The 19,874-nt window shown below is 37.8% G+C and overlaps 1 protein-coding gene across 1 annotated transcript in view; it reads right to left on the minus strand.

The window, feature by feature from the left end:
• Window positions 1-392: 392 nt before the first annotated feature.
• AMTN (amelotin) overlaps window positions 393-19,874 on the minus strand; it is a 47,001-nt gene continuing 27,519 nt past the window's right edge. The window contains exons 8-10 of the mRNA XM_043556498.1: window positions 1,721-1,796; window positions 632-811; window positions 393-567 (exon numbers count right to left, since the gene is read on the minus strand). Of these exons, the coding sequence (XP_043412433.1) occupies window positions 393-567; window positions 632-811; window positions 1,721-1,796 (431 nt within the window). The remainder of the gene's footprint in view (window positions 568-631; window positions 812-1,720; window positions 1,797-19,874) is intronic.

Consider the following 19,874-nt stretch of genomic DNA (forward strand, 5'->3'; position numbering starts at 1 on the left):
TCCTTGAATTACAAAATTTTTATTCTTTTTATTTTTTGAATTACATAATTTTTATAACTAGTTTTTGACCACAGGCAATTTCAGGATTCTGAATATTATAACTGGAGCCTAGCCTAAAAATCATAGGGTGTTGCAAAAAAGATGCATATTGTGTTTATCTGCAATCATAAGTTAAGGGGTGTTTCCTTTCATTAGCATTGTTGCAAGTAGTTTCTTTTTCCACTGGTACTGCTAAAAATTGCTATTTTAAATCCTCTATGCACCACTAATTTAAAACAACTATGCTAGATTAAGTTGTTTGATGCTAGTTTATTTAGGGGTTCCATTTTCACTACTCAATAGATTTTACATGTGTCTCACCAGTTCTGAAGGATTACTGAGTGTTATCTTGATCAGTCAGACATCTTGATAGCAAAATTGTTGACAAGTGCTGGATTTTCCTCAAGAGCTTCGTTAATTTCAGTTACTTCTCCTGATGGAGGAGAATAGAGTTCACTAGCAGCTTTCACACATTCCAATGCACCACACTCATCTTGTTCGTTCAGTGTGGTCCCAGCTTCAGGCAGGCTACAGTAAACAACCTCTCCCAAAGCTTCCTGTGCAAAATTGCTGATTCCCACTGTTCTGATACCATTTTTCTGTTGTTATCCATTCATGTCTGTCTGTCAATTTACGCGGGGAGAGCAGAGCTTGCAGCGTCCTCGGGAAGCGCCGACCCTCAGCCCCCAGGGCCAGGGCAAGAAAGGGTGTGGTGGTGCAGAGGCTGCGCCCTGGAGGCAGGCTTGGGCCTGCACGCCCAGCACCGCTCCCCCTGTTCGCAGAGGTGTTTTAATTTACATTTCTTTGATCACTATCAACTTTAAATATTTTCCTCACCTATTTATTTACCACCATATTTCCACTTTTTGTATTCATGTTTTTCCTTATTAGCCACAGGAAATTGATGTTATTAACTTGTATTTCTATATATCAAGAAACATTTATTTCTTTAATTATTTTTTAAATTTTGTAACATAATTTATCGTCAAATTGGCTTCCATACAACACCCAGTGCAAGGAGCATTTATTATGCAACACTTTATATAGCATACAGATTAATTTCTTGCCATGTTTGATGTAAATTCTTTTGATAGACATTAAAAAATATGTAAGTTAAGATGTCTTTCATATAAAGGCTTTATATTTCACAGTGATTTCTTGCTGTTATACTTTGTATACACGTAGAATCACGCTGAGCTCATTTTCTATCCCTTTTGCCTTCTCTGCATGGTGGATTCCAAAGTCACATACCTGGACTGACTGTGAATAAATTTGCATTGATCCTTTGCAAACATGGGAGTTTATAGCAGAAGTATGTGCAACGGATACAGCAGTTCTTGGCAGCTTGCCAAGTAACACCTGCTTGCTTTGTATATGAAAATGATGATTCATTTGTTTCTCTTCTGGATTATTACCTGCCAGGTGATAGCCATTATAAACCCACTTCACAAGGACTTTTGGAAGAATGGGAGAGTTGACCACAAGTCAATACAGAATGACTTCAGGTCTTCACACATTGACCTTATGTAATGACATCAGAGTCAGTTTTACTGTAGAAATGGCAATTTTTCCCCCTGCTCAGAAGAAGTCTCTGGTGTATATAATTAGAAAGCAAGTCAGGAAACATATCCCGTGCTAGTCAGTTGCTCAGTTTGTTGAAGAAGATTTATTAAAGGCTTACTGCAAACAGAATATCATATTAAATTTAATGACAATAAAGAGATACCCAAGCTCCTGTTCCTCAAAAATGTCATAGTCTAGTTAAAGACACCATACTTGACACTGATACATGAATTAGCCTTATTATGAAAAGGCTTATCATGTAAAAGAAGATAAGGTACAGAGTGCTTAATTGCTAACAACGTGGGCTCTGGGGTCAGCATGGTCAGGCTAGGATAGAGATTCATAATTCTCTAGCTGTGTGTCTTGGGCAATTCCAATAAAGGAATCTACATAGGAGTAAATGAACAGTGTCTGGTACATTGCAAGCATGCAAATAATGCAAATTATTGGTGTAGCATAAATGTTAAAGGGATGTCATATAAGGAGGTTATTAGAATGGGAGAGAATTATAGAAGCAGTCTTGCAGAAAGTGAGTTTTAAAACTAGGATTGCAGGGGTACCTGGGTGGCTCAGTCTGTAAAGCGTCTGACTCTGGGTTTCAGCTCAGGTCATGATCTCACAGTTCATGTGTTGGGGGCTCTGCACTGACGGTGGGGAGCCTGCTTGGGCTTCTCTGTCTTCTTCTCTCTCTGCCCCTCCCCCCCTCAAAAATAAATAAACATTAAAAAACCTCTAAGATTGCAGATAAAGAATACAGACTGACAGTAATAAGGTGAAAGACCTTTCCATATTGAAGGAATGACCAGTGAAAAGAAATGAACTGGTTGCATTGAAGGTGAGAGACAAGCAGATTGGCAGAAGTTAAGTGATACTTGGGAATCTAGTGAAAAATGTATCCAATTGATAGGATGTGATATGATCATGATGCCAAACATACTGAACCTTGATTTTTCCTTTAAGAAAATGAATAAGGTAATAACTGCCTAGGAGAACAGTGAGGCAAATTAGCTCCTTTTCTTTTCTTTTTCTTTTTTCTTTCTTTCTTTCTTTTTTTTTTGTTTGCATATAAGTTACTTATAGCCAAAGGCTGATACCATGAAAATGAAAACTTTTATCCTAGCTTTTGAATCTTTTTTTTTCTCGAAGGTGTAAAAATCCTATACTTGGATACATACATTAAAAAACTAATGTATATGAGAAGAATAGATTGTATTTATTAAGTCTTTTCTATGTTCAAGGCCCTGGATGTTTATTTCATTTTTACTTATAACAACTCCATAAGGCAGATACTATTATTGTCAACATTTTATAGATGAAGAAACTGAGTTCAGTGGGATTGAGTAATTTGCCCAAAGTCACACAGCTAGTAAGTGGCAATCTGGATTTAATGCTGATCTTTCTGAAGCTGGAGCCAAATTGTACCAAACATTTAACATTTCTCTATGAAAAGGAGCTGAACATAAAAAATGAATTATTATTAACTGGATGTTTGAATTTCATTGCAGCCTAAATGAGAGGTTGAAATTGCTCACGCATTCAACAATTGAGCATCTAATGTGTACCAGGCACTGTTCTAGGCACTGAGGTACCAAAGTGACCAAATCTGACAAAACCCCCTCATGGAGCTCACCTACTAGTGGGGGAGAGAGTCAGTAAACAAGGTGGATAGGTAACATGTGTAGTCTGGTAAGTGCCAAGGAGAAAGAATTAAGCAGGAAAGGGGCATAGAAATTGTTAGGAGTGTGTGTTGAAACTTTAGGTAGGGTGGCCATGGAAGGACTCATTGTGAAGAGACCACATGAGAAAGAAATGAGGGAGAAGTCCATTCTAGGAAGAGGAACAGCCTGTGCACAGACAGAATGTTCCAGATGTGTGTAAAGATTGGTGAATGAACCCAGTGAGGGCTGAATGACAGAGTTGTGAGAGATGAAATCAGGTAGGATCTCATAGGTCACGGTCAGGGCTTTGGCTTTTACTCCAAGTGAAGTAGGAAACCAGGGAGAGGTTTTGAGCAGAGGAGGGACGTGATCTGATCTTGTAATGGGACAATTCTGGCCAGGTTCAAGAGACTGAAAGGGGCCAAAGGCAGGAGCACAGAGACAAGTTAGGAGAGACTACAGTAATCCAGGCAAGAGATGGTGGTGTCTTGGATCATAATAGTAGCAGTGAAAGCGGTGAAACATGGCTAGACTCTGGATATTTTTCGAGGTAAACCTTATAGAATTTACAGAGTAGATGTAGGATGTGAGAGAATTAAAGGGATCAAGCAAAGGGTAGCATAATATTTATCCAGTGGATTTATACCTCACTAGTTCAAGTGTCATTTATCTTTATTTCTTAAAAACTTTTTTTAGCGTTTATTTAATTTTGAGAGAGTGTGAGCAGGGGAGGGGCAGAGAGAGAGGGAGACACAGAATCTGAAGCAGACTCCAGGCTCTGAGCAGTCAGTGCAAGGCCCTATGTGGGGCTCCAACTCATGAGCCGTGATATCATGACCCGAGCTGAAGTCAGACGCTTAATCGCTTAACTGACTTAGCCACCCAGGCACCCTAAGTGTCATTATCTTTAAATGCAGCTATTTATAGCATATTCAAGAACTCAGAAATAAGCAAAAAATTCTTCAAAGCCACCCAGACAGCACATAGTGCTAAAGCTCATGTCCTTCCAAGAGATACTTTTAGTTCCTTTTTATTCTAATTTGAGTTACAGTTCAAATAAACATCATCATTTTATCATTTTTAGATCATAAGAAATTCAGAAGGAATGGAGAGATTATTTCCAGTTTTAGAAACCCTTATAGTGACCAGAAATAATAGCTGAGACCAAGAACAAAGGTAAAATACAAACAAAGCCAAAACATAAAAAACATAGCCTGAGGACAGAGAATCTAATGTTTCATAATGCTTGAGAAGCCGCTGTTAAAATAGGAATGCACATTTGTAATGGTCATTGTACCATTATAATTAGGTCAGGTAATGTTTTTATCTTTTCATCTAGAGAGGTCAAATTACAGATGTTTTGCCTCTAAAATAATGGAATGTGTTGGGGTTCTTTATCCTTATCACTTTCGAGGGCACGCACAGCAATATTCTGGTAGATAAAAAGAGCTCTGGGCTTGAATTATGATCTCCTTTCCTTCCCTGCAGAGCTGGCTTAACAAACCAGAAGAAAATGATGAGGCCTTTTTTTACTCCCCCTTCCTTTAAAATTGGAACCTAGAGCAAGCATGTCGGCAAATTCCCTGTTTTCTTTGTTCTGAGTCCCTTACTGATACATTCTATTTTTTATTTTATTTTATTTTATTTTATTTTATTTTATTTTATTTTATTTTATTTTATTTTATTTTATTTATTTCATTTCATTTCATTTCATTTATTTTATTTTTTATTTTTTAATTTTTTTAATTTGTTTTAGAGAGGAGAGTGAACACAAGCAGAGGAGAGGGCAGAAGGAGAGAGAGGGAGAGAGAGAACCTGAAGCAGGCTCCGTGCTCGGCTCAGAGCCCGACGTTGGGCTTGATCCCATGACTCTGGGATCATGACCTGAGCCAAAATCAAGACCTGGGTGCTCAACTGAGTCACCCAGGTGTACTATCTTATTAGCTCATTCTAAAGGCTCACACGTGCCCTGGAGACTCCTAAGACCAAATTCTTTAAAATCTTTCAGTTTTAGGTCAATAACTATAGACTAATAAGCCACAAAAATTTCTAGCTCAAAAGCCTATCCACACTGCTTTGAATTTGAAAGGTGGAACTTTGCCCCTTCTTCACATTTCTCCATTTTCCAAAACTCATTTCTCAATTAGTTGAGATGAGTAGAGCAGGAAGTGGATCCACCTGAAAATTCACTTGTGTGGAGGAGCTCATTCTCTGATAAGCCCAAGGAATGGAGCATTATGGATTACATAATGGATATGAAGACTTATGGTGCACACAACTACTTATTTCAGATTTAATTTTAATTTGGGTTACAGAGAAGTAAATTTCTGAGAAGTGATTTCAACTGTTTCTAGGCAGATGTGGATTACAGCAGGAATTGAGGAATCTTACTGTGACACTGAGACCCTGTGTTTCACAGGGTGTATGAGAATGTTGGGTCACATAATTAAATTTTTTTCAAAAGTTTCCTGACCATAGGAGTCTTCATAGGGATGAAGAGTTTGGAGAATTTTACTGAGTTTTAGATGGATCAAGGTAATGTTTGGTTGATGTTGGCCTCTAAACCGACTGATCTGCAAGTGTAAGAACGACTTTTTCCAGAAAGCAGCTAGGATTTCTTATTTAGACAAGACAAAGATCCTGTTGCTCTCCTTCTGTTGTCTCAGCATTTCTGGCTGAAACACAGAAGTGCAAAGAGATACATAACTGCAGGCAAAAATAATAGAGGAAGTACACATGATGAATCACAGGTTATTTGCTCCTCTAACCAGCAGGATGTATTTATCCTTGACTGGTTGTGCTGTGCTTTCCAGGATGTAATAAAATCTAGCACAGAATGAGGGGGGCAGGGGACAACAATCTATTAGATTCTACTTTTACTCTATGCCTTGTACTTTTCCATATTACTATATTTATTCTTCACAAGAACCCCAGAAGGCAGGTATTGTTATGATCCCTGTTGTTTGGATATAGAAATAAGCATCAAGGAGCTCATGGCCATGCAGGTAAACTGTAGAATCAAATTTCCAGTTTAGTCTGGGTCCAAAACCCACAGCTCTCCCACTGTAGACATGTAGCTTGACTTAATAGGGTTTGCTTCAATATTTGTTAAAAAAATGACTTTTTGAATAAATGAACTAATATCCAGCCACTCTGGCCACTGCAGACAGATCCGTCTGAGATGAAGGGAAAGGATAGACCTGCATTTACTCAAGGCATAGGGCAAAGATCCTTCGTCCTCAGTATCGTGTCTAAGTACATTCGAGTCACCTCTCCTTGTATCTTCTCATATCTATGTGCAACCAGATTGATCCTTCCATCCCCCTAGGAGAAGATGGGGTGGAAACAAGAAAGTAACATTTTATTAAATGTCTGCTAAACGATAGACAATGGACAGACACTTTTCTATGTTATTTCATGTAATACTCATATCAGCTTTATAAAGTAAGCGTTATTGTCACCATCTTTAGAAATGATAACACAGGCTCGGAAAGGCTAAGGAACTTTCCAAAGATACATATCTGAAAAGCATGTCAGAATTTGAATCCAGGTCAGTCTGATTCCCAAATTCACACATGCTATTATCACACTGCTCCTCCACAGGAAATTAGGCCTGAATGGGTTATATTAATACAACATTAGTTACTTTGACAGTTTAATGTGCTTTGGATGTTGATTCATACTATTAATTCACAATATTAATTCATAGTAGTTGTTAAAACATAAGGAAGCCTAGACCCTTGCCTTAATTACTTTGATTTTGGTAATGGGTTCCTCTACAATTTTTTGAGAAAACAGAACAAAACAAGACAGTTTCTACTGCACTAAAGTGTGGAGTTGTAAGTATTGGTGTAAGTGTTCTGCACATGTGTGTGTTGTGTTGCCAAACTGCTTTTTTCAGTATGGTCTTCTCACTCATTTCTTAGCTGAACTTCATTATTTTTCCAATCCTTCAAGGCAACAAAACTTACTGATTTGTTTTGGAAGGGCTGGTTAGACTGGCAGTCTCTGATTAAAGACTCAGAGAAAATCACATTATGTTCAATCTACATTTATGTCTGATAGGCAATTTCTGAAGGTATCTCTGGGGGTAATTACCCAGGGAAAATATAGGCTAGAAAAACCAAGAAATGGGTAGGCCATCTTTCCCCAAAAACCAAAGAAATGAGCATTAACAGAAAGTAAACCAGTAGAGTCAGCGTACCTTAAATTTTAGGGTTCTTGTGATTTAATTAAAACTGGCACTGTGTTTTAAAGAGCATGACCTAAAAATATTTGTTAGACAAATATATATTAAGGAATTATAAAATGTAAAGTTGCCACGTGGTTTCATTTCTCCAGATGATGTCTGTGGAAGTTGACTGTTGATAATGATTATAAATGATATAAACCAATAATAATGAATATTAATGGGCTCTTGAGATGTGCTAGGTGGACATGCATTGTTGGAAGTTCTAGCAAATAGCATCTATCCTTCCAAATGATAACAGTGACCAAAACTGGAGTGCATCAGAGCAAGCATCTCCTTATCGTCTATACCTGGCTGTCTTCCCTAGTGTATGTTATCTGCCTTGCTTGGGTAGGCCTTGTGGCCTTTGATGCCTGCTCTAACTCTTAAGAGCGTTTCACTGTAGTGTGTTGGATAAGTGGCTGAATTGTCTTTCTGCTCTGTCCCAGAGCTTACTACAGTGTAAAGTCTGTGGCTCTCACTGTCATAAACCATAAGAATGAAATATGCTTCTTAATCATGAAAGCAAAAGAGGAACAGATGCATTTTCAGGGCTCATGGAGATGGGATGTCATCCTGTACCTTGTAATTGCTCTGGCATCTGCTGGCAGCTTCAAGACTTTTAGGGCACTCTAGCTCTCTCTTTTAGTGGCAGTCACCTGTAGGGAGACACAGCTATTGCCTGTGCTGCACTGAATGATTCAGCTGTTACTAACTGCGTCTCCTAAGTGTCCAGGGTAGATTTCCTGGGAGGACCTGATTCAACTAGTCATCTCTGCATATAGGAGGTCTTCATTGGGCAGAGCTTTTGACTCAAGTCACTTTCATAGACTCTGGCCAGAAAAAAGAACCCACCCCTAGTCCAATAAGTGGTGTCCAGGGAAGGAAGCAAGGTGAAAGGAGTAAAGCATGATTAAGGAAGACTTTGGAAGGGGATATAGGCCTGGTAGGCATTTTGAAGCTCCCAGAAGGGGTTATGACTGTCAGAATAAACTTGTTCAGACATTTAGGATTATTTTTAACACTACAAAATTTAGTCCCACCAAAACTCTACAAAATACAATTCCTCTCATATTCAAATGAGGAGAAAAGCTTTCCAACCTGGGGATGGGCTTTATCCTTTTCTTTGCCTCTCTTTTCTTTCAGATTTCTTTCAAAGAATTCCCTTGTAGAGAAAACTCCTGCTGAGGAAAGGATTGAAAACTAGACATGATATCTTGACAAAATGGTACTGTGAATATGAAGATAAAATTCTGGGAAGCTCCATTCTAGGATTTCCTTTATGGCAGTTACCTTAATTGCATTCATTCTCATTCAGTTGTTTCCACATAATCTACAGTTAGTTACAGCAGAATCCGTTTCATGGATTCAATTAAAGCATCATCTGGTCATTCACAAACCCTCAGTGGATGGTTTCTGTGAACTAGTCAGTGTGTTCTGATGCTGAGATTATGAAGCTGGCTAATCACAGTCCCTTTCTGCAAGGAGCTAACGGTTTGTGAGAGAGTCAAACATAAAGAACTAATTTGGTTTTATAAGTGTTATAGCAGAGGGATATGCCAAGAACTATGCTACCATGTACAGTTTAGAAGTTAGTTTATTTATTCTACCAGAATTTATTGAGTTCCAACTCTGTGCTAAATATAGTGCTAGGGGGGTGTAGGGCATGACAAATAATTTTGCCTTCTATAAGCTAAGAGTCTAGTTGGAGAGAATAATGCACACATGTACACACACCAATGATCAGCAGTGGTGGTTCAAGACAGTGTGAGATTAAAATCCAACTATTTATAGTAAATAGAGCCGTAGTATTTCAGAGAAGAGATCTTCACAGGCAAGAGAAGTTTCAAAAACCGAATTTCAAATCCCCTTGAATGAGCCCTGAAGGGCAGATGGGACCACAGGACAGAGAGGAGGGATAGGTGTCTAATAAGGGTCGGCAGTGGCAACCAGTGTAAACCTGTTGTTCTTTTCAGACCTGAAGCCCTCTTCTTATAACAAATATTTCCTTTTCTGAAATTAAATTCATTCCATAATGTACATGCACAAGCAATTTAAAAATGAAATTACTTTAAATATAAATATAATGTTCTTACCATAATTTAAAGGAGAAAGAAAGATATAATAAGCAGTGCATTTCAATACATAATCCTTCAGCACGACTACACAAGTAGCCAAAATGAAGTAGTCAGATGTTTAACCACTTGTAATAACTAAGATAGAAGTTCGAGGAAGTAAGATTAGAAGCCACGTTGAACAAGAAGTAGAGGAAAATGAAAGAGCAGAGGTACAGTGAACATAGAATAAAAACTAGTGCTAGGGTGAGTAATGGCAGACTAGACCTGTCTATATGTGATGAGAGAAGGAGGGAAATCACCTTAATTGCAGCACAGATAACATGGCAGACAAATTATAGATTGTTGATGTGAGAAAATGAGGAAGTATGGTATTCTTGCAAATGAGCTGGATCTTACCTATCAGTGTGTGTCAAGGTAATTCCCTGTGTTGCCTGGGATGGACGAGACAGAATATTGCAGTAAATAAATTCTATCTTGAAACCACAAGTTGAGGTGTACATTCTGTCTTGAATATCCACAGGGACTACAGAGACCATCTGCTTTGATAATCAACAGGAAATTAGAGATCTATTGAAAAAAAGAAATAGCAATTCAAGGGACAATACAGAAGTTTTGTGGCAAATCTCTGGGGGATGAAGGGTTGGATAGAAAGTGAGATTGAAGAATAGCAAGCAGTTTCAAGAAAAAGTTTCAAGTTTAATTTTCATAACATACGTAACAAGAAACCATTACACCACAAAATTAAAGTAATATGATTATTAATACAATGTGATGAGATGTTTACATTTCATGTATATCAATTAATATTAATATTTGTCTCAAATCTTCACTGTAAAATATTTGTAAGCACCAAATATTTGCAGCTACAAATGCAGATGGTACAAGTGTGGAACATGGGTTTGCATGCTTGCATTTCGAGACAAGATTTTCTTTTTTTTTTCTTTTTTTTTTTTTCTTCCGATCTAAACAGTTTATTTTTTTTATTTTTTTATTTTTTATTTTTATTTTTTTTTCTGAAATTTATTGACAAATTGGTTTCCATACAACACCCAGTGCTCATCCCAAAAGGTGCCCTCCTCAATACCCATCACCCACCCTCTCCTCCCTCCCACCCCCCATCAACCCTCAGTTTGTTCTCAGTTTTTAACAGTCGAGACAAGATTTTCTACAATGGTTAGCAACTTTTGAAAAAATTTGAACAAAACCAAAGCATACTATTTTCTTTAAAGCATGATATTTTCATGATTAAGAGGAAGGTGCTGGCCTAAAATATTCTGTGTATATTAACATTGTGCAAAAAACACGTTGTGTTATATATCAAAAAGAGTTGAATCCTAGGCTCAGATATACAAATTATTTTATTTACTTCCATGAAAATCTGGTGGGATGTTAGGAAGTCATGTAGGATGTGAGCCCAATCTTCCTTGTTTGGCACATGCTCATGTGTTGCACAACATTTAGCAGGACTGTCCCTTGACACTACACATCAATAGCAGTTTCAATCATATGACAGTTAAAAATGCCTGAAAAAAATTGCCAAAATACCCCCATAGGGTTTTCCCATCTCCATTACAAGATTCTGTTACCATACAATGTTGCGACAATCACCGAGGTCAGGGTCCTGAGGGTAGGGGAATGCAAGAAAAAAAGAGAGAAGAGAAAGTTTGGGAACAGGAGGGTCCCCTGGGCTGATGGCCCAAGTGACAACTTTATTGTTGCTGTGCACAATCTTTTATAATATAAGACTCTTATGGATCAGGTCATTCTAAGAATAAACAGGTTTCACATGATCACTGCCAGCCAAAACATTTAGTTCTGTATACCTTGCGAACTTTGTGAACAGGTCACAAGACCTTGTTGATAGATTGTTAGCAAAACACAGTTCCCATGTTTGTTTCTATCTGACTCGGGGTAGAAAAAGGGAGGTAGCATTACTGCCAACACCTGCAGACCACAGGCTTCAGGAATTAACTTTCTCAGCCTTGACAAGGCTTTCGTATGCCCTTGAAAGTGAGGGAATGGGAGGGGGAACCACCGGGTTGGCTTGAGTCAACAGGGAACGTTGCTCGACCCGGTCTCAGCCTGGCACCGGGGCCCAGCCCCCCACAATACAACAACAACAAAAAGGCTTAGGCCAAGTAAAGTTATACTTAAAACTAATGCAGTACAGTGGGTTTGAAGGAGAATGAGGCCTTCTGTTGGGCAGAACCAATTAGCAGAGACTTTAAAAAAAATTATTTGTTTCTGGGAGAGAGCAAACTGGGGGGGGGGCGCAGAGAGAGGAGGACAGAGGATTCTAAGCAGGCTCTGCACTGACACGCTAACAGCAGCGAGCCTGATGTGGGGCTCGAGTTCATGAACCATGAGATCATGACCTGAGCTGAAGTCAGATGCTCAGCTAACTGAGCCACCCAGGTGGCCTAGTAGAGACTTTTAAATCCAAGGCCAAAGATTTTATTCAAAAAGTCGTGATGGGGCGCCTGGGTGGCTCAGTCGGTTAAGCATCTGACTTCGGCTCAGGTCATGATCTCGCGGTCCATGAGTTCGAGCCCTGTGTCAGGCTCTGTGCTGACAGCTCAGAGCCTGAAGCCTGTTTCGGATTCTGTGTCTCCCTCTCTCTCTGACCCTCTCCCTTTCATGCTGTCTCTCCCTGTCTCAAAAATAAATAAACGTTAAAAAAAAAATAAAAAAAAAGTCGTGACAAGTTATTGGAGTTTTTTAAAACTTTTTTTTGGTAATATTTGTTTATTTTTCAGAGACAGAGAGAGACAGAGTGTGAGTGGGGCAAGGGCAGAGAGAGGGAGACACAGAATCCGAAGCAGGCTCCAGGCCCTGAGCTGTCAGCACAGAGCCCGAGGCGGGGCTCAAACTCACGAGGTGTGAGATCATGACCTGAGCCGAAGTCAGAGGCTTAACCTACTGAGCCACCCAGGTGCCCCAGTTGGAGTTTTGTTTTTAAATAAAAACACCAGAAATTTAGTTCTCACAGTTCTGGAGGCTGGGAAATCTGAGATCATGGGGCCAGCATGGTTGCCTTTTCTGATAAGGGCCCTCTTCCTGGTTCACAGCTGGCATCTTCTCATTGTGTCCTCACAGGTGGGAGGGGTAGGGAACTCTCTGGGACCTCTTTTATAAGAGCACTCATCTCTTTTATTTTTTTATTTTTAATTTATTTTATTTAAATCCAAGTTAGTTACATATAGTGTAATCATTGTTCCAGGAGTAGAATTTATTGAGTCATCACATATAACACCAAGTGCTCATTGTTATTGAAATGTTTTAATACCTTTAGTTAGTCTAAAATTCATTCATCTGTAGTTTTTCATGTTTTTGTAATTGTTATACTATCACAGCTCTAAAGGGTCAAACTCCTTGGATAAAAAACAGTGAGTTTGCAACTTGTATTCACTCACTAGTAGGTGTTTAAGCAGAGTTTGCTGTGGGCATTTGTGGCTAAAATGTCAATTGTAAGGAATGTTCATTTCAGGAATGTGATTCCTGGAATATCATGTCTGTGCACCCCAAACTTCAAATCAGTAACTAGTGGTCATGTAATGAAGGGGGTACGAATTTTCATTTTGTGAAAGTTTTTAGTCTTGCAACGATGCAAATCTTTGTGTCTAAGTTAAGAAAAATAGAATGTACCCAAGTTTTGGGGACAACTGACCACTTTTTTACTCCAAACTTCAAATCAGTAACTAGTGGTCATGTAATGAAGGGGGTAAGAATTTTAGTTGTGTGAATTTTTTTAGTCTTGCAACGATGCAAATCTTTATGTCTAAGTTAAGAAAAAAAGAATGTACCCAAGTTTTTCTTGGGACAACCGACCGCATTTTACCCCAAACTTCTCATGGCTTTGTTTCACTTTTCTCCTCTAGTGTCTAGGTCTCTTACTTCATGCTGACTGCCATTATTTAGGGAAATTGAAGAATAAATATTTCAGTATCTTCTAGAGGGTATTGTGGAAGGATTTCCCTGATTTTCGCAAAGATGTAAGTTATTGTCATAGCCCAGCATGAATACATACCAATCATCTTTCTAGGCAGAGAGTGGATGCTTTTTCTTGAGCCTTGTCCAAGAAATCTGGGATTGGTAATTTCCTGAAGAAAAGTATAGGAGAATTTCAAGGACAGGTATAGTATCTTGTTTCTTTGGTTTTTTCCAGTACCTAGCCAGTACATAATAGGCATTCAGTAAGTGTGCTTGGATTGAGTGAATGAGGGAGAAGTGCATTCAGAGGTTACTGCCCTTTTGTGATTTTCCAGGATTGTTCTCCATTCAGTCTTCTTCTCTGATACCATTTGGTCAGCAGAGGGAGTCCAAGATCCATGTCAGTATCAGAATAAACTAGGGAAATGAGAAAATTTCTAGCCATAGAAAAGCAATCATCAAAAAAAGGAAGCATGAGTTTGAAATCATCGAGAAGGCTTAATTTAACTCTTTCAATAAACTGTTACTCTTAGAATGCTAAATAATCTTGATCTCATGTGGATAATATATTAAAGGGAAATGCCTATTTTTATCTGATTTGAAACATGAAGCTTCCAGAATGTTTAAAGGAGAAAAAGATTGTTTACAACTAATTTTTACTCACATTTCACTGTCTCTACTTTTATCTTTGTATACATAATACATAGAATGTAGGATTCTTAAGGAAAAGGATTTTTGTATTATTTACCAGATTATTCCAAGTACCTGCTCTGGGGCACCTGGGTGGCTCAGTCAGTTAAGCATCTGGCTCTTGATTTTGGCTCAGGTCATGATCTCACAGTTCATGGGATGGAGCCCCCCATCGGGGCTCTGTGCTGACAGTGCTGAGTCTGCTTGGGATTCTCTCTCTTCCTCTCTCTCTGTCCCTTCTGCCCTCACTCTTCCATTCCCTCTCTGTCTCAAAATAAATAAACAAACATTAAAAAAAAACCCTTAATTAAAAAAAAAGAATAGCACCTGGCACATATAGGCATTAAATAATGAAGCTGTTGAATTAATCAATAATTAAAATTATACTACCATATAGTTTGTGTCATTTAGCATTATATTGTCTATCAATGGATGGATGAATAAAGAATATGTGAGCTACACACACACACACACACACACACACACACACACACACACTGGACTATTATTCAGCCATGAGAAATAAAGAAATCCTTCTCTCCTTCCACTGGCAACATGGATGAACAGGAGGGCATTATGCTAAGTGAAATAAGTCAGACAGAGAAAGACAAATCCTGCATGGTATCACTTACATGTGGAGTTTAAAAAAAGTCAAACTCATATACAGAGTAGAAAAGTAGTTGCCAGGGCCTGGGGGTTGGGGAAAATAAGATCATTTAGTAAAAGTGTTCTAATTTTCAGCTCTAAAGGTGGATAAGATCTGATCAACTAATGTAAAACATGGTGATTATAGTTAATAACACTATATTATATAGTTGAAATTTGCTAAGAGAGTAACACTTAACCATTCTCAAGAAAGAAAGAAAGAAGGCAGTAAAGAAAGAAAGAAAGAAAGAAAAAGAAAAGAAAGAAAGAAAAAGATAAACATGCGAGGTAATGGATGTAATTAACTAGATGGGGGGAATTTTTTCAAAATGTATATGTCTACTAAATTACCAGTGTACACTCTAAATATCTTACAATTCTATAGGTTAATTAACCTCCATAAAGATGAAAAAAAATTCAGTATTATATTGTAAGCATTTTCTTACATTGTATTTTTAACACTTCCTTTTATATTTCATTATTTCATTAAATATCCACATAATCACAATTTTATCTATTCAGTAAAATATTCATTTTCCTTTGAATGAAAATACTCACTACTAGGCCCCGCTCCCAGAGATGTTGATTTAATTAGTCTGGAATGGGATCTGGGCATAGATAGCTTGTAAAGTTCACCAGGAAATTTTAATATACAGCCAGGGCCAGCAAGCATTGGTGTAAGTTACATAGCCAGACTACTTTGCAAAACGGTTGCACTGATTTACAGCAGAATCAGTTACACGCAGCACCAGATATTTTCACCAATACTTATCATTATGGTTGGAGATTGCCTGAGTATTGGAAGTGTGGTCCCCAGCTTCAGCAACACTGGCATCACTTGGAGATAATAAGAAATGTAGCCTCTCTGACTCTTTTTGTGCCCTAGTGAATCAGGATCTAAGCTTTAACAAGATCTTCTGGTCATCTGAACACACATTAAAGCTTGAGATGCACTGATATAATGTCTTTTCTTAATCTGATAAGGCAAAAAACAGTAGCTTGTTTTTATTTGAACCTGCTGAAGTTCAATTTTTGAGGTTAAACTTTCTCTTTCATGCATTTATTGTCTGTTTCTGGCTCATCTTTTTAAATTGTCCATTTTCATCCTTCACCTGTTTTAAAATTAGGGTGATTTTCTCAGATGTTTGGATATATGAAGAAGCTCTGATGGCTTAACAAGGGACATGAATGAATTATGAAGTAGAGATCTATTGGCATTGAAATTTAAATCTATCTAGAAGCAAAAGACACAAGAGAGAGATAGGGAAGAATGTCATGAACTAGGGAAGAATATTTAAACTGATTCTTATTTAAGGCCCTTAACATTTGTATCTCTCCTCTTAGCATTCATCAAATACCCAATCACCCATTCATTTAATGCATTTTTAGATTGTCTTTATACGGTATATGGTACTAGTGCTGTGAGTCTGTGTGACCATGTGGAAATCTATTTGCTCATCTTGGGGCCTTATAGTCTATTTGGTCTAGTTACACGTATGCAAAGTTAATTAATAATAAAAAGTTTTGTTTATTATGACTGACTGAGTGCCAACTGGATGGCTAAGACATTGGAGTCATCTAGGAATTAAGCAATGGGTAGTGGAAGAGAAGGAACTCATATCCATTGCGTCTTATCCTGTATATGTTCTATCTTACTCAATTCTCATGATAACTCCATAACATGGTCAGGATATTTGGATCATAAACCATGTGAAAAGTTGAAGAATGATTGCTATTGGTGACATAGCAAATAAAGTTTATTTGGGGGAGAAAAGAATTATGTAAGAATTCCAATTAAAAAATGACCAAAGATGTAAAGGATCTGTATGCTGAAAACTATAGAAAGCTTATGAAGGAAATTGAAGAAGATTTAAAGAAATGGAAAGACATTCCCTGCTCATGGATTGGAAAAATAAATATTGTCAAAATGTCAATACTACCCAAAGCTATCTACACATTCAATGTAATGCCAAACAAATTTGCACCAGCATTCTTCTCGAAACTAGAACAAGCAATCCTAAAATTCATATGGAACCACAAAAGGCCCCGAATAGCCAAAGGAATTTTGAAGAAGAAGACCAAAGCAGGAGGCATCACAATCCCAGACTTTAGCCTCTACCACAAAGCTGTCATCATCAAGACAGCATGGTATTGGCACCAAAACAGACACATAGACCAATGGAATAGAATAGAAACCCCAGAACTAGACCCACAAACGTATGGCCAACTCATCTTTGACAAAGCAGGAAAGAACATCCAATGGAAAAAAGACAGCCTCTTTAACAAATGGTGCTGGGAGAACTGGACAGCAACATGCAGAAGGTTGAAACTAGACCACTTTCTCACACCATTCACAAAAATAAACTCAAAATGGATAAAGGACCTAAATGTGAGACAGGAAACCATCAAAACCTTAGAGGAGAAAGCAGGAAAAGACCTCTCTGACCTCAGCCGTAGCAATCTCTTCCTCGACACATCCCCAAAGGCAAGGGAATTAAAAGCAAAAGTGAATTACTGGGATCTTATGAAGATAAAAAGCTTCTGCACAGCAAAGGAAACAACCAACAAAACTAAAAGGCAACCAACGGAATGGGAAAAGATATTCGCAAATGACATATCGGACAAAGGGCTAGTATCCAAAATCTATAAAGAGCTCACCAAACTCCACACCCGAAAAACAAATAACCCAGTGAAGAAATGGGCAGAAAACATGAATAGACACTTCTCTCAAGAAGACATCCGGATGGCCAACAGGCACATGAAAAGATGTTCAGCGTCGCTCCTTATCAGGGAAATACAAATCAAAACCACACTCAGGTATCACCTCACGCCAGTCAGAGTGGCCAAAATGAACAAATCAGGAGACTATAGATGCTGGCGAGGATGTGGAGAAACGGGAACCCTCTTGCACTGTTGGTGGGAATGCAAATTGGTGCAGCCGCTCTGGAAAGCAGTGTGGAGGTTCCTCAGAAAATTAAAAATAGACCTACCCTATGACCCAGCAATAGCACTGCTAGGAATTTATCCAAGGGATACAGGAGTACTAATGCATAGGGCCACTTGTACCCCAACGTTCATAGCAGCACTCTCAACAATAGCCAAATTATGGAAAGAGCCTAAATGTCCATCAACTGATGAATGGATAAAGAAATTGTGGTTTATATACACAATGGAATACTACGTGGCAATGAGAAAAAATGAAATATGGCCTTTTGTAGCAACGTGGATGGAACTGGAGAGTGTGATGCTAAGTGAAATAAGCCATACAGAGAAAGACAGATACCATATGGTTTCACTCTTATGTGGATCCTGAGAAACTTCACAGGAACCCATGGGGGAGGGGAAGGAAAAAAAAAAAAAGAGGTTAGAATGGGAGAGAGCCAAAGCATAAGAGACTGTTAAAAACTGAGAACAAACTGAGGGTTGATGGGGGGTGGGAGGGAGGGGAGGGTGGGTGATGGGTATTGAGGAGGGCACCTTTTGGGATGAGCACTGGGTGTTGTATGGAAACCAATTTGTCAATAAATTTCATAAAAAAAAAAAAGAATTCCAATTAAAAAATGGAGAAGAAATGGGGGAAATAGAAATTCTCCATTAGAATCCCACAGTAATTGTTACTGTAGGAGAGATCCACAGATAAATGCTAAAATTAATGGGTCAAACTTTTACAGAAAAAGATGATATTTGGATAGCCTAAAATCATCTCCCCCCCAATATTTGGTAAGGGAAAAATAGTATATTTATGGTGGAGAAACCTAACAGACAGCAGTTCAACATTACATGAGACATACTAATTCCATTTACCCCCTGAAAGATGCACTGAGAAGGGCATATCACTTCTGTGGTATTCTTCCTCAAAATTATAACCTCAATCTGATTCCTTAAAAAGTTAAAAAATAGAATTACCATATGATCCAGTGATTTCAGTACTGTGTATTTACCCAAAGAATACAAAAACACTAATTTGAAAAGATACATGCACCCCTATGTTTATTGCACCATTATTTGCAATAGCCAAATTATGGAAGCAAACCAGGTGTCCATCAATAGATGAATGGATAAAAAAGATGCGATATATATCACACACACACACACATATATATATATTTATATATATATGATATATATATTTATATATATGATACATATTTATATATGATATATATTTATATATATGATATATATATGATATACATTTATATATATGATATATACATTTATATATATGATATATATATTTATATATATATGATATATATATTTATATATATATATGAAATGGAGTATTATTCAGCCATAAAAAGAATGAAATCTTACCAATTGCAGCAATATGGATGAAGCCAGAAGGTGTAATGCCAAGTGAAATAAGTGATTCAGAGAAAGACAAATGCCATATGATTTCACTCGTGTGTGGAGTTTAAGAAACAAAATAAACGAACAAAGGAAAAAAGGGGGCAAACAGGACAACAGACTCTTAAATATAGAGGACAAACTGGCACCTACCAGAGGCAAAGTGGGTTGGGGGATGGGTAAAATAGGTGAAGGGGACTAAGAGTACATTTACAGTGATGAGCACTGACTGTATAGAAATTGTTGAATCACTGTATTGAATACCTAAAACTAATATAAAGCTGTATGTTAACTATACTGGAATTAAAAAAATAACTTAAAAAGTTATAACCTCAATCTAATCACAAGAAAACATCAGAAAAAACCGAGTTGAAGGATAGTCTACAAAATACCTACCAATACACTTCAAAGGGTTATTAAAGACAAGGAGAGCCTAAGGAATTGCCCCTATAGGAAGAAGCTAAGGAAACATGACAACGAAATGAAATGTGGGATTTGAATTAGATCTTGGAACAGAAGAAGAACAGTAGTGGAAAAACTGATAAAGCCCAAATAGAGTCTGTAGTTTAGTTAATAATATCGTACTAATGTTAATTTCTTAGTTTTAGTTGGAACAGAAGAAGAACAGTAGTGGAAAAACTGATAAAGCCCAAATAGAGTCTGTAGTTTAGTTAATAATATTGTACTAATGTT

This window comes from Prionailurus bengalensis, chromosome B1 (assembly GCF_016509475.1).
Source record: "Prionailurus bengalensis isolate Pbe53 chromosome B1, Fcat_Pben_1.1_paternal_pri, whole genome shotgun sequence".
Classification (NCBI taxonomy): Eukaryota; Metazoa; Chordata; class Mammalia; order Carnivora; family Felidae; genus Prionailurus; species Prionailurus bengalensis.